The following is a 13,070-nucleotide window of genomic DNA, read 5'->3' on the forward strand; positions in this document are numbered from 1 at the left end:
TGTCCCTGCTGTGCAATGTAAGGCCGCGTACACACGGGCGGACTGTTCGCCCAACCTTGTCCGCTGAACAGTGTTTGGGCGGACAGTCCGCTCGTGTGTGGGCTTTCAGCGGACAGTTTCAGCGGACAGTTGGACGGACAAAGTCTTTCGGAAATTCCGAAAAACTGTCCGCTGAAACTGTGTTTGAGCGAACAGTCCGCCCGTGTGTGGGCTTGTCCGCTGTACTTTCGAAATGAGCGGACTGTTCCCGCTCGGAAAGTCCGCCCATTTCGAGCGCGTGTACAGGTAGGCGGGGCCCGCGAAGGAGACGTCGCGGGCTCCGCCGCCTGGAATGGGCTTAAAGGGGAACCCCAACGCCGAAAAAAATCGGCGTGGGGGTTCCCCCCAAGTCCACACCAGACCCTTGTCCGAGCACGCTACCCGGCCGGCCAGGAAAGGGGGGCGAGCGAGCGCGCCCCCCCTCCTGAGCCGTACCAGGCCGCGTGCCCTCAACATGGGGGGGTGCCTTGGGGAAGGGGGGGCCGCGCGGCCCCCCCACCCCAAAGCACCTTGTCCCCATGTTGATGAGGACAAGGGCCTCTTCCCGACAACCCTGGCCGTTGGTTGTCGGGGTCTGCGGGCGGGGGGCTTATCGGAATCCGGGAGCCCCCTTTAAGAAGGGGGCCCCCGGATACCGGCCCCCCACCCTATGTGAATGAGTATGGGGTACAATGTACCCCTACCCATTCACCTGTGAAATAAAGTACAAATAAAAACACAACACAGGGGGAAAAAATATTTTATTGCACAGCCGGGGGTCTTCCGTCTTCGGGGGTCTTCTCGCCGGACTCCTCCGCTATGTGTGTGTAGCTCTTTTGCCAGCGGAGGAGTCCGGCTTTCTTCCTCCCCGCCGCCGGCCTCTTCTCCCGACTTCGGGGGTCTTGTCCCCCTCTTCGGTTCTTCTGCCGGGCCACCGCGCCTGGTCCGGTGGCCCGGTCTTCTGTCGCCGTCTTCCGTTCTTCTGTCGCCGCCTTCGGTTCTTCTGCCGGGCCACCGCGCCTTCTTGTAGCTCTTTTACAGGCGGTGGCCCGGTCTTCTGTCGCCGTCGCCGCCTTCCGTTCTTGTTCTTCTTCTTGTTCTTCTTGTTCTTCTCCAGGCGATGTTGACTCGACGAGCTCTCCGGCCGGAATGCCGGGGACGCGCTGTGCGGTCACTTATATAGTGACAATGGGGCGGGGTCACATGGTATATGTCACATGGGTTGGTCACATGGGTTGATGTCACATGGGGACTATGACATCGTAAGGGGGCGGGGTCACCATGTGACATCAACCCATGTGACATATACCATGTGACCCCGCCCCATTGTCACTATATAAGTCACAGCGCAGGGCGGCTCTGGCATTCCGGCCGGAGGGAGCGACGTGTCAACATCGCCTGGAGAAGAACAAGAAGAACAAGAAGAAGAACACGAACGGAAGGCGGCGACGGCGACAGAAGACCGGGCCACCGCCTGTAAAAGAGCTACAAGAAGGCGCGGTGGCCCGGCAGAAGAACCGAAGGCGGCGACAGAAGAACGGAAGACGGCGACAGAAGACCGGGCCACCGGACCAGGCGCGGTGGCCCGGCAGAAGAACCGAAGAGGGGGACAAGACCCCCGAAGTCGGGAGAAGAGGCCGGCGGCGGGGAGGAAGAAAGCCGGACTCCTCCGCTGGCAAAAGAGCTACACACACATAGCGGAGGAGTCCGGCGAGAAGACCCCCGAAGACGGAAGACCCCCGGCTGTGCAATAAAATATTTTTTTCCCCCTGTGTTGTGTTTTTATTTGTACTTTATTTCACAGGTGAATGGGTAGGGGTACATTGTACCCCATACTCATTCACATAGGGTGGGGGGCCGGTATCCGGGGGCCCCCTTCTTAAAGGGGGCTCCCGGATTCCGATAAGCCCCCCGCCCGCAGACCCCGACAACCAACGGCCAGGGTTGTCGGGAAGAGGCCCTTGTCCTCATCAACATGGGGACAAGGTGCTTTGGGGTGGGGGGGGCCGCGCGGCCCCCCCTTCCCCAAGGCACCCCCCATGTTGAGGGCACGCGGCCTGGTACGGCTCAGGAGGGGGGGGCGCGCTCGCTCGCCCCCCTTTCCTGGCCGGCCGGGTAGCGTGCTCGGACAAGGGTCTGGTGTGGACTTGGGGGGAACCCCCACGCCGATTTTTTTCGGCGTTGGGGTTCCCCTTTAAGCCCATTCCAGGCGGCGGAGCCCGCGACGTCTCCTTCGCGGGCCCCGCCTACCTGTACACGCGCTCGAAATGGGCGGATTTGCCTCCTCCTTACGTGGGCGAGTCCGTTCATTTCAAAAGTTGAGCGAACTGTTTGCCCAACCTTGTTCGTCAAACAGTCCGCTCGTGTGTGGGCAAGTCCGCTCATGCAAATTTTGAGCGGACTGTTTGACAAACTGTTTGCCGAACAAGGTTGGGCGAACAGTCCGCGCGTGTGTACGCGGCCTAAGTCATTGCTGCTTCTCCTCCCTATCTGCTGGTCCATATCTCCCTCTGAACTCCCCTCCTCTTCCTCTCTTGTGGGCACCCACGTGACATCACTAGACACGTCATCATCAACGTCACCTTCCCCACCGCTATAAGTAGAGATCTCGGAGTAGGCAGCAACACCGGGGACCAACCTCCTCCTTGGGCTGATCTGGGTACTGGCGTCAGACTGCTGAGTAGCGCTTGTTGCTACCTCCTCTTCCTGATCCAATACCAAGAGTGGCTGCGCATCAGAAATGTCCTCTTGATATGGATCGGAAAATAATTCCAGTGACTCAAGCGGAAGGTATGTGGTGGTGGTGGTGGTGGTCGTGTTGTTGGTGGTAGTGTCTTTGGGGGTGCACATAGCAGAGAGTGAAGAAGAGGGTGCAGATCGAGAGGATGAGGAGGGTGCAGAAGAGTAAGGCTGAGCGAGCCACTCAACCAAGTCTGGTGCATCCTTTAAAGTAATTGAACGCACCTTCTGCAACTTCCCACTTTGGCTCAAGCCTGTTGCTCCTGCCCTACCCCTACCACCCCTGCGGAAGGGCCTGCCTCTTCCTCTGCATGTCATTTTTTAAATGACCCTGTGACAAAACTCTTAGTCCCTATACCGCTGAAGGACTGCTGCAGTATAGGTGAGCGGTCAGCAGTGGTGCACGTCAACCCTATCTATTGTGGACCTATAGCGGTCCTTACAGAACAGCAGACTGTACCGCACTCAAGCCTATGTACCGTAGCACCCTATACCAAGTTACCAGTCCTTATAAGAACTTTTGTGGAACAAGCAGGTTGTGTGTTAGTGATTAGCAGACTGTACGTCAGTCCCTATACCGCTGAAGGACTGCTGCAGTATAGGGCAGCGGTCAGCAGTGGTGCACGTCAACCCTATCTATTGTGGACCGATAGCGGTCCTTACAGAACAGCAGACTGTACCGCACTCAAGCCTATGTACCGTAGCACCCTATACCAAGTTACCAGTCCTTATAAGAACTTTTGTGGAACAAGCAGGTTGTGTGTTAGTGATTAGCAGACTGTACGTCAGTCCCTATACCGCTGAAGGACTGCTGCAGTATAGGGCAGCGGTCAGCAGTGGTGCACGTCAACCCTATCTATTGTGGACCTATAGCGGTCCTTACAGAACAGCAGACTGTACCGCACTCAAGCCTATGTACCGTAGCACCCTATACCAAGTTACCAGTCCTTATAAGAACTTTTGTGGAACAAGCAGGTTGTGTATTAGTGTTTAGCAGACTGTACGTCAGTCCCTATACCGCTGAAGGACTGCTGCAGTATAGGGCAGCGGTCAGCAGTGGTGCACGTCAACCCTATCTATTGTGGACCGATAGCGGTCCTTACAGAACAGCAGACTGTACCGCACTCAAGCCTATGTACCGTAGCACCCTATACCAAGTTACCAGTCCTTATAAGAACTTTTGTGGAACAAGCAGGTTGTGTGTTAGTGATTAGCAGACTGTACGTCAGTCCCTATACCGCTGAAGGACTGCTGCAGTATAGGTGAGCGGTCAGCAGTGGTGCACGTCAACCCTATCTATTGTGGACCGATAGCGGTCCTTACAGAACAGCAGACTGTACCGCACTCAAGCCTATGTACCGTAGCACCCTATACCAAGTTACCAGTCCTTATAAGAACTTTTGTGGAACAAGCAGGTTGTGTATTAGTGTTTAGCAGACTGTACGTCAGTCCCTATACCGCTGAAGGACTGCTGCAGTATAGGTGAGCGGTCAGCAGTGGTGCACGTCAACCCTATCTATTGTGGACCGATAGCGGTCCTTACAGAACAGCAGACTGTACCGCACTCAAGCCTATGTACCGTAGCACCCTATACCAAGTTACCAGTCCTTATAAGAACTTTTGTGGAACAAGCAGGTTGTGTGTTAGTGATTAGCAGACTGTACGTCAGTCCCTATACCGCTGAAGGACTGCTGCAGTATAGGTGAGCGGTCAGCAGTGGTGCACGTCAACCCTATCTATTGTGGACCGATAGCGGTCCTTACAGAACAGCAGACTGTACCGCACTCAAGCCTATGTACCGTAGCACCCTATACCAAGTTACCAGTCCTTATAAGAACTTTTGTGGAACAAGCAGGTTGTGTATTAGTGTTTAGCAGACTGTACGTCAGTCCCTATACCGCTGAAGGACTGCTGCAGTATAGGGCAGCGGTCAGCAGTGGTGCACGTCAACCCTATCTATTGTGGACCGATAGCGGTCCTTACAGAACAGCAGACTGTACCGCACTCAAGCCTATGTACCGTAGCACCCTATACCAAGTTACCAGTCCTTATAAGAACTTTTGTGGAACAAGCAGGTTGTGTGTTAGTGATTAGCAGACTGTACGTCAGTCCCTATACCGCTGAAGGACTGCTGCAGTATAGGTGAGCGGTCAGCAGTGGTGCACGTCAACCCTATCTATTGTGGACCGATAGCGGTCCTTACAGAACAGCAGACTGTACCGCACTCAAGCCTATGTACCGTAGCACCCTATACCAAGTTACCAGTCCTTATAAGAACTTTTGTGGACCAAGCAGGTTGTGTATTAGTGTTTAGCAGACTGTACGTCAGTCCCTATACCGCTGAAGGACTGCTGCAGTATAGGGCAGCGGTCAGCAGTGGTGCACGTCAACCCTATCTATTGTGGACCGATAGCGGTCCTTACAGAACAGCAGACTGTACCGCACTCAAGCCTATGTACCGTAGCACCCTATACCAAGTTACCAGTCCTTATAAGAACTTTTGTGGAACAAGCAGGTTGTGTGTTAGTGATTAGCAGACTGTACGTCAGTCCCTATACCGCTGAAGGACTGCTGCAGTATAGGTGAGCGGTCAGCAGTGGTGCACGTCAACCCTATCTATTGTGGACCTATAGCGGTCCTTACAGAACAGCAGACTGTACCGCACTCAAGCCTATGTACCGTAGCACCCTATACCAAGTTACCAGTCCTTATAAGAACTTTTGTGGACCAAGCAGGTTGTGTATTAGTGTTTAGCAGACTGTACGTCAGTCCCTATACCGCTGAAGGACTGCTGCAGTATAGGGCAGCGGTCAGCAGTGGTGCACGTCAACCCTATCTATTGTGGACCGATAGCGGTCCTTACAGAACAGCAGACTGTACCGCACTCAAGCCTATGTACCGTAGCACCCTATACCAAGTTACCAGTCCTTATAAGAACTTTTGTGGACCAAGCAGGTTGTGTGTTAGTGATTAGCAGACTGTACGTCAGTCCCTATACCGCTGAAGGACTGCTGCAGTATAGGGCAGCGGTCAGCAGTGGTGCACGTCAACCCTATCTATTGTGGACCGATAGCGGTCCTTACAGAACAGCAGACTGTACCGCACTCAAGCCTATGTACCGTAGCACCCTATACCAAGTTACCAGTCCTTATAAGAACTTTTGTGGAACAAGCAGGTTGTGTGTTAGTGATTAGCAGACTGTACGTCAGTCCCTATACCGCTGAAGGACTGCTGCAGTATAGGTGAGCGGTCAGCAGTGGTGCACGTCAACCCTATCTATTGTGGACCGATAGCGGTCCTTACAGAACAGCAGACTGTACCGCACTCAAGCCTATGTACCGTAGCACCCTATACCAAGTTACCAGTCCTTATAAGAACTTTTGTGGACCAAGCAGGTTGTGTATTAGTGTTTAGCAGACTGTACGTCAGTCCCTATACCGCTGAAGGACTGCTGCAGTATAGGGCAGCGGTCAGCAGTGGTGCACGTCAACCCTATCTATTGTGGACCGATAGCGGTCCTTACAGAACAGCAGACTGTACCGCACTCAAGCCTATGTACCGTAGCACCCTATACCAAGTTACCAGTCCTTATAAGAACTTTTGTGGAACAAGCAGGTTGTGTGTTAGTGATTAGCAGACTGTACGTCAGTCCCTATACCGCTGAAGGACTGCTGCAGTATAGGGCAGCGGTCAGCAGTGGTGCACGTCAACCCTATCTATTGTGGACCGATAGCGGTCCTTACAGAACAGCAGACTGTACCGCACTCAAGCCTATGTACCGTAGCACCCTATACCAAGTTACCAGTCCTTATAAGAACTTTTGTGGAACAAGCAGGTTGTGTGTTAGTGATTAGCAGACTGTACGTCAGTCCCTATACCGCTGAAGGACTGCTGCAGTATAGGTGAGCGGTCAGCAGTGGTGCACGTCAACCCTATCTATTGTGGACCGATAGCGGTCCTTACAGAACAGCAGACTGTACCGCACTCAAGCCTATGTACCGTAGCACCCTATACCAAGTTACCAGTCCTTATAAGAACTTTTGTGGACCAAGCAGGTTGTGTATTAGTGTTTAGCAGACTGTACGTCAGTCCCTATACCGCTGAAGGACTGCTGCAGTATAGGGCAGCGGTCAGCAGTGGTGCACGTCAACCCTATCTATTGTGGACCGATAGCGGTCCTTACAGAACAGCAGACTGTACCGCACTCAAGCCTATGTACCGTAGCACCCTATACCAAGTTACCAGTCCTTATAAGAACTTTTGTGGAACAAGCAGGTTGTGTGTTAGTGATTAGCAGACTGTACGTCAGTCCCTATACCGCTGAAGGACTGCTGCAGTATAGGTGAGCGGTCAGCAGTGGTGCACGTCAACCCTATCTATTGTGGACCGATAGCGGTCCTTACAGAACAGCAGACTGTACCGCACTCAAGCCTATGTACCGTAGCACCCTATACCAAGTTACCAGTCCTTATAAGAACTTTTGTGGACCAAGCAGGTTGTGTATTAGTGTTTAGCAGACTGTACGTCAGTCCCTATACCGCTGAAGGACTGCTGCAGTATAGGGCAGCGGTCAGCAGTGGTGCACGTCAACCCTATCTATTGTGGACCGATAGCGGTCCTTACAGAACAGCAGACTGTACCGCACTCAAGCCTATGTACCGTAGCACCCTATACCAAGTTACCAGTCCTTATAAGAACTTTTGTGGACCAAGCAGGTTGTGTATTAGTGTTTAGCAGACTGTACGTCAGTCCCTATACCGCTGAAGGACTGCTGCAGTATAGGGCAGCGGTCAGCAGTGGTGCACGTCAACCCTATCTATTGTGGACCGATAGCGGTCCTTACAGAACAGCAGACTGTACCGCACTCAAGCCTATGTACCGTAGCACCCTATACCAAGTTACCAGTCCTTATAAGAACTTTTGTGGAACAAGCAGGTTGTGTGTTAGTGATTAGCAGACTGTACGTCAGTCCCTATACCGCTGAAGGACTGCTGCAGTATAGGGCAGCGGTCAGCAGTGGTGCACGTCAACCCTATCTATTGTGGACCGATAGCGGTCCTTACAGAACAGCAGACTGTACCGCACTCAAGCCTATGTACCGTAGCACCCTATACCAAGTTACCAGTCCTTATAAGAACTTTTGTGGAACAAGCAGGTTGTGTGTTAGTGATTAGCAGACTGTACGTCAGTCCCTATACCGCTGAAGGACTGCTGCAGTATAGGGCAGCGGTCAGCAGTGGTGCACGTCAACCCTATCTATTGTGGACCGATAGCGGTCCTTACAGAACAGCAGACTGTACCGCACTCAAGCCTATGTACCGTAGCACCCTATACCAAGTTACCAGTCCTTATAAGAACTTTTGTGGAACAAGTGAGTTGTGAATGTTTAGCAGACTGCAGCAGAAGGGCAGCAGTCAAGTATAATATCCTTTCTATATTTGGAAGAAAGAATATTATACATGTACAAGCCTATTACTGTACCACTGATACCAGTCCTGAAAAGAACCTTTGTGGAACTAATAATAACAGCAAGTCTTTAAAATTACCCTCACTGCCTAACAACACTGCTTCCTTCCTGTCCCTATACAAATTGGCAAAAAAAGAGAACGATTAGTGGTTACTGGAACAGCTCTTTTGTGGACCTTGATAGTAACAGCTAATGATGATGATGATGATGATGATGATGAAAGACTAATCTGGCTGTCCCTGTAGCATACACCGTCCTTTCCCTTTCTCTAAACTAACAAAAGACACTCAGGCTGCTGCAAGAATCAGCAGCACAGCAAACCTATCAACACCTAACACCTATACCAGTCCTGAAAAGAACTTTTGTGTACCAAATAGCTAGTGGTTTATCTCTCCCTACTCCACACAGGAACCTGTCCCTATCGTAACAGAAGAAAGAATGTAAAATGGCCACCGGATCGGGTGTATTTATAGGTTAGGGGGAATGTACAAGTGTCCATGTGCTGTCATGTCTCAATTGGCTGTCCTGTATCACATGATAAACGTGTCACCAAAGGTTAAAGTTCTTGTATACATTAAACACGTAAGTCCGCCGCGGCGAACGACGGAAAAAGGCGTTCGAACGTGCGGACCGCGAATGTCGGAAATTCGCCGCGAAACGACCGCCGGGCGAACCGTTCGGCCATCACTACTCAACATTGTCGCGAGCGTAGTTGTGAAGGTGAGAGGGAGGGGACTGGTGGAATTTAGGGGGGAAATAGGAAATAATTTGGTTTATGTGGAATTTTTTCTCTTTCATGCTGAAATGTAACCAAATAACTAGCATAAAGCTAAGTCATCTCGCCATATGTCATTTCAGGTGGAGTCTTCTCATCCATCTATTTCAACCAAGCCTCACAGAACACCTCAGTATTAAATGCAATACCCAGAGAAACGTCTTCAATTTCATATGGAGTACCTCAGGTTCTTCAGGGGTTATGGGTGCTTCATCAGAAGTACGGAATGAAACCCTGGGCTCAGCTAGTAAGTTCTGCTGTCATTCTAGCAGAAAAGGGATTCTTGGTGGACTCCAGCCTTCGTGCTGCTCTTGTGGCAAATCACGAGAAGGTTCTAAGCTCTGAGGGTCTGCGGAACCTCTTCTGTGATCCTCAAAAAAATCTTAAAGACGTTGGAGAGAGAGTAGAAAATCCCACGCTGGGCAAACTCTTGGATAAGATTGGAAGTTCCGTTTCAGACCCTGCGCTTTCAGATGACCTCATACACAGTCTGATGAGTGACATTGGGGTTACAGAAGATAAGAAATTCAGAGAGTCCATCTCCAGACATCTTACCCTAGAAGACCCGCTGACACTTCACTTGGATGCACTAACTTTGTTCACTTCTGGTGGTCCCACTGCCGGGAAAATCCTCTCCAACTCTGTTCAAAAGATTTCCGAAGAAGAGCATGAGCAAAGCATGGAGTCGGTTTCTGAGCGTCTCCTAAATTTCTCGAAGACGATGTATACACAGAGTGGAGCCTGGCCTAGAGACTTATCTTCCCAATTATCTCCTTTACAGCTGCCGGCATGGAGCCCGGCGCCTGTTGGAAGCAATGTCATGATAGCTGACGCTTCTGGAGATATCTTTGTGTTGTCCCTCACGCTCAACAGCACCTTTGGATCCGGGTTTGTTTCTTCATCTACAGGGATCCTTCTCAGTGACTTTGTTCAAAGTCAGGGTTCCTCGCAGAGCTCCAGACCCCTTTACTGGGCCTGCCCATCAGTGCTGTTATATGGGGAAGATAATGACGTGATCGGGTTGTCCGCTTACGGGGGAAGTTCAGTGCCATTCTCCCTGGCTCAAGTTATCATACGTCATCTCCTCTTGGAGAAGGACCTGACGGAATCTGTGACTGGATCCCTGGTGGAGGTTCAACCTGAAGGCTCTGACCCCTGGATGGAGTACTTTGGGCTGCAGGGTAACAGCACAGAGCCGGTAGTGGCGGTGGAAGTTCAGGCAGAACATGTCCATGTTATGAAGTCTCATGGACCTTGCTGTTATACTGCTGGACTTTAGCCATTTCCTAATTAATGTCAAAAATAAGCTCCTGGGAGATGGCTTCCATAGACAAGAAGTTCTCTTTTCAGTCATGTTCAGCAAGCTAAATAGTATTTTATCAGCATGGACTTTGATATGGTACCAATGTCTGTTGAAGGGTTGGCTGGACGCTCAGATCCCAAGAGTTTACACCATCATGCCAAGTAGGGGCTTTTCCTGTGCCCAGATCTTCCAGTAAATATAAAAGGAAACTGGTGACATTCCCTTAAATCCAAAATAAGTGTAACTTTATTGTTCCAGGCAGGCTTTAAGACAAAGCCAATTAAAAAGAAAAACACTGCGCTGTGATTTGTTATAAGTGAAGAATGGCCACAATAGCCAGAAAAGCAGCCAACACCAAAAACAAACAAAGTTCAACAAATAGGATAATAAAAACAGTGTAGCGCTTCAATGATAATAAACGTGATCAACATAAAAAATAATAATATGTCAAAAATCACATAAATATAAATGCCTAGAGAAAAGTCCAACATTGGGCGCTCATTCCACTATGTAGCTGGCATGGGGGTGACCGAACCGTCACAGAAAAGGAAAGTAATACACTAGGCGAATGTATTCATATGGATCTGCTTGACTGTAAACATCAGTAAAGAGTGGATAAATACTTCTTACCGGAACAGTTGGACTCACACAGTCATATGACGGTTGAGTCTAGAAAGCTTGAGGTCACAATCTGGGACCAAGGAGTATAAGGAGGGAGATCTGTTGAGCTGGTGGTGGAGCTCCAGGCGGTTGTAGGCCCAATGGTGGATCTTTACAGATGGAACGTCAAGGCAGTCAAACTCAGACGCAGCCTGTTGTACCAATACTCCAATCTCCCCCGAATGGGGAGGGAAATGATGTGAAGGTTTAAACCAAAGAAACAGAAAAAAGAAAAAAGGAAAAAAGGCTCCACATGGTGCGGGTCAAACGATATAAAAAAGTTGATTTATTAAAGTCAAAAGGTAATTGATGACTTGGTGATCACATAAAAAATAAAATGAAATTAAAAGCAATGTGGGGTGCCAACAGCTCGCCCGACGCGTTTCGACATATGTGTCTTCAACTGGGGCATGTTGGAACCCACCACATTGCTGACAAATATATAAGGAATGAGAGAGAAGTTCCGCCTACCAAGGGGCGGGGAATCCCATCTCAGACAACATCTTAAAGATACAGTGTGACGGTTCGGTCACCCCCATGCCAGCTACATAGTGGAATGAGCGCCCAATGTTGGACTTTTCTCTAGGCATTTATATTTATGTGATTTTTGACATATTATTATTTTTTATGTTGATCACGTTTATTATCATTGAAGCGCTACACTGTTTTTATTATCCTTTAAGACAAAGCCCCCCTAGGACACCTCCCATGTCTTGAACAATAAATTTACACTTACGTTGGATTTTTTTGGAATGTCATCAGCTTCTTTTTGGGTTTACTGGTAGCGCGGGGCACAGGAAAAGACCCTGCTCGGCCTTTGCATCTGGTGCTGTCCGCCAAGGGTATGACCCAACATGAAGGCCTAGGCAGTGGTGTATAATTTATCACTACTGTCAACTCAGCTGTTGAAGTGAAGTCTTGTTTGGGTAATTATTGGGAAATTTTGAAAAGTATTACATTTTGACACAGTTCATCCTGTGCCTTACGTTAAGGATTAATTACTTGGCCATCTGCCCCCAATTACCCTCAACCCTTGGTGTTTCTGCCCAGGAACATCTATCAGCGTTTTATAAGCAGTGCAAGCTCATTGAGGTCCCGCAAGGCTCATTACAGCTCAACTGAATGTATAGTAAACGATCACCCCCCCCCCATAGTAATCTCATGGGGTAAAAAAACCTAAACGGCCCTAAACCTGTACAGTCTTGTGGGGCGTTTGACTCTTTCCTGGCCCTGCAGGGATCATTTGGTGGTGATCGTAACCCATGAAGCTACTTTAGGGGTCTTATACTCCATGTTTTACCTGCTGATGAGCTGCAGACCTCCCGTTTTATATGAAGCGGCTGACTCACAGGAAACATTATGGGGAAGAAGTGTAGAACAGGAATGCTGTCAATCGATTTGATTTCACATTGGAAGTTATTGGCCATGCTCTATGCCAGGGATCTGTAATTAGCGGACCTCCAGCTGTTGCAAAACTACAAGTCCCATCATGCCTCTGCCTCTAGGTTTCATGCTTGTGCCTGTCAGAGTCTTGCTATGCCTCATGGGATTCATAGTTCTGCAACAGCTGGAGGTCCGCTAATTGCATATCCCTGATCTACGCCATGCTTATAGGTTTACATGCAGCTTAAAGTATAATAGTATTTTACAAGCAATAATGAAATGCTATCTCAAAAGATTGGCTGTGTCAAGTAAAGATGATAGTTCCTTAGGGAGTTCGTTGAACTGAGTATTCTTTCAGGAACCCATCTCGTCTTGGTTCTGTTTTTTTTTTTTTGTATTACTTGTGGTACGCTCCAGTAAATTGTGAAACTGATCAAATGTAAGAGAACACACTTACTTTGTGGGGTGGCAGTGACCTACCTTAAGGTGGCATACTTCTAAATTGCAAAGACATATATATTGGGAGGAGACAGAATCCTACTTTTTGTGGGGAGGAACTGACCTATGTTTGGGGGAGGCGGTAGAGACTTACCCATGGAAGGATGCAGAAAACTTGCTTTGGAGTGATGCAGAGACATATAATTGGATGGAAGACTAGACCTACCTTTGGGGGAGAGATAAAGACCTACCTTTGAAAGGAAAGTGGAAATCAACCTTTTGGAAGG

At 49.6% G+C, this 13,070-nt stretch overlaps 1 protein-coding gene across 1 annotated transcript in view; it reads left to right on the forward strand.

Moving 5' to 3' along the window:
* Window positions 1-10,574, forward strand: part of LOC143973774 (glutathione hydrolase 6-like) — a 28,134-nt gene extending 17,560 nt beyond the window's left edge. Inside the window, exon 4 of the mRNA XM_077474620.1 lies at window positions 9,083-10,574. Coding sequence (XP_077330746.1) covers window positions 9,083-10,278 — 1,196 coding nt within the window. The 3' untranslated portion in view covers window positions 10,279-10,574. The remainder of the gene's footprint in view (window positions 1-9,082) is intronic.
* The last annotated feature ends 2,496 nt before the right edge of the window (window positions 10,575-13,070 follow it).

This window comes from Lithobates pipiens, unplaced genomic scaffold (assembly GCF_037356315.1).
Source record: "Lithobates pipiens isolate NorthernLeopardFrog02 unplaced genomic scaffold, aLitPip1_a1.2 Scaffold_96, whole genome shotgun sequence".
Lineage (NCBI taxonomy): Eukaryota > Metazoa > Chordata > Amphibia > Anura > Ranidae > Lithobates > Lithobates pipiens.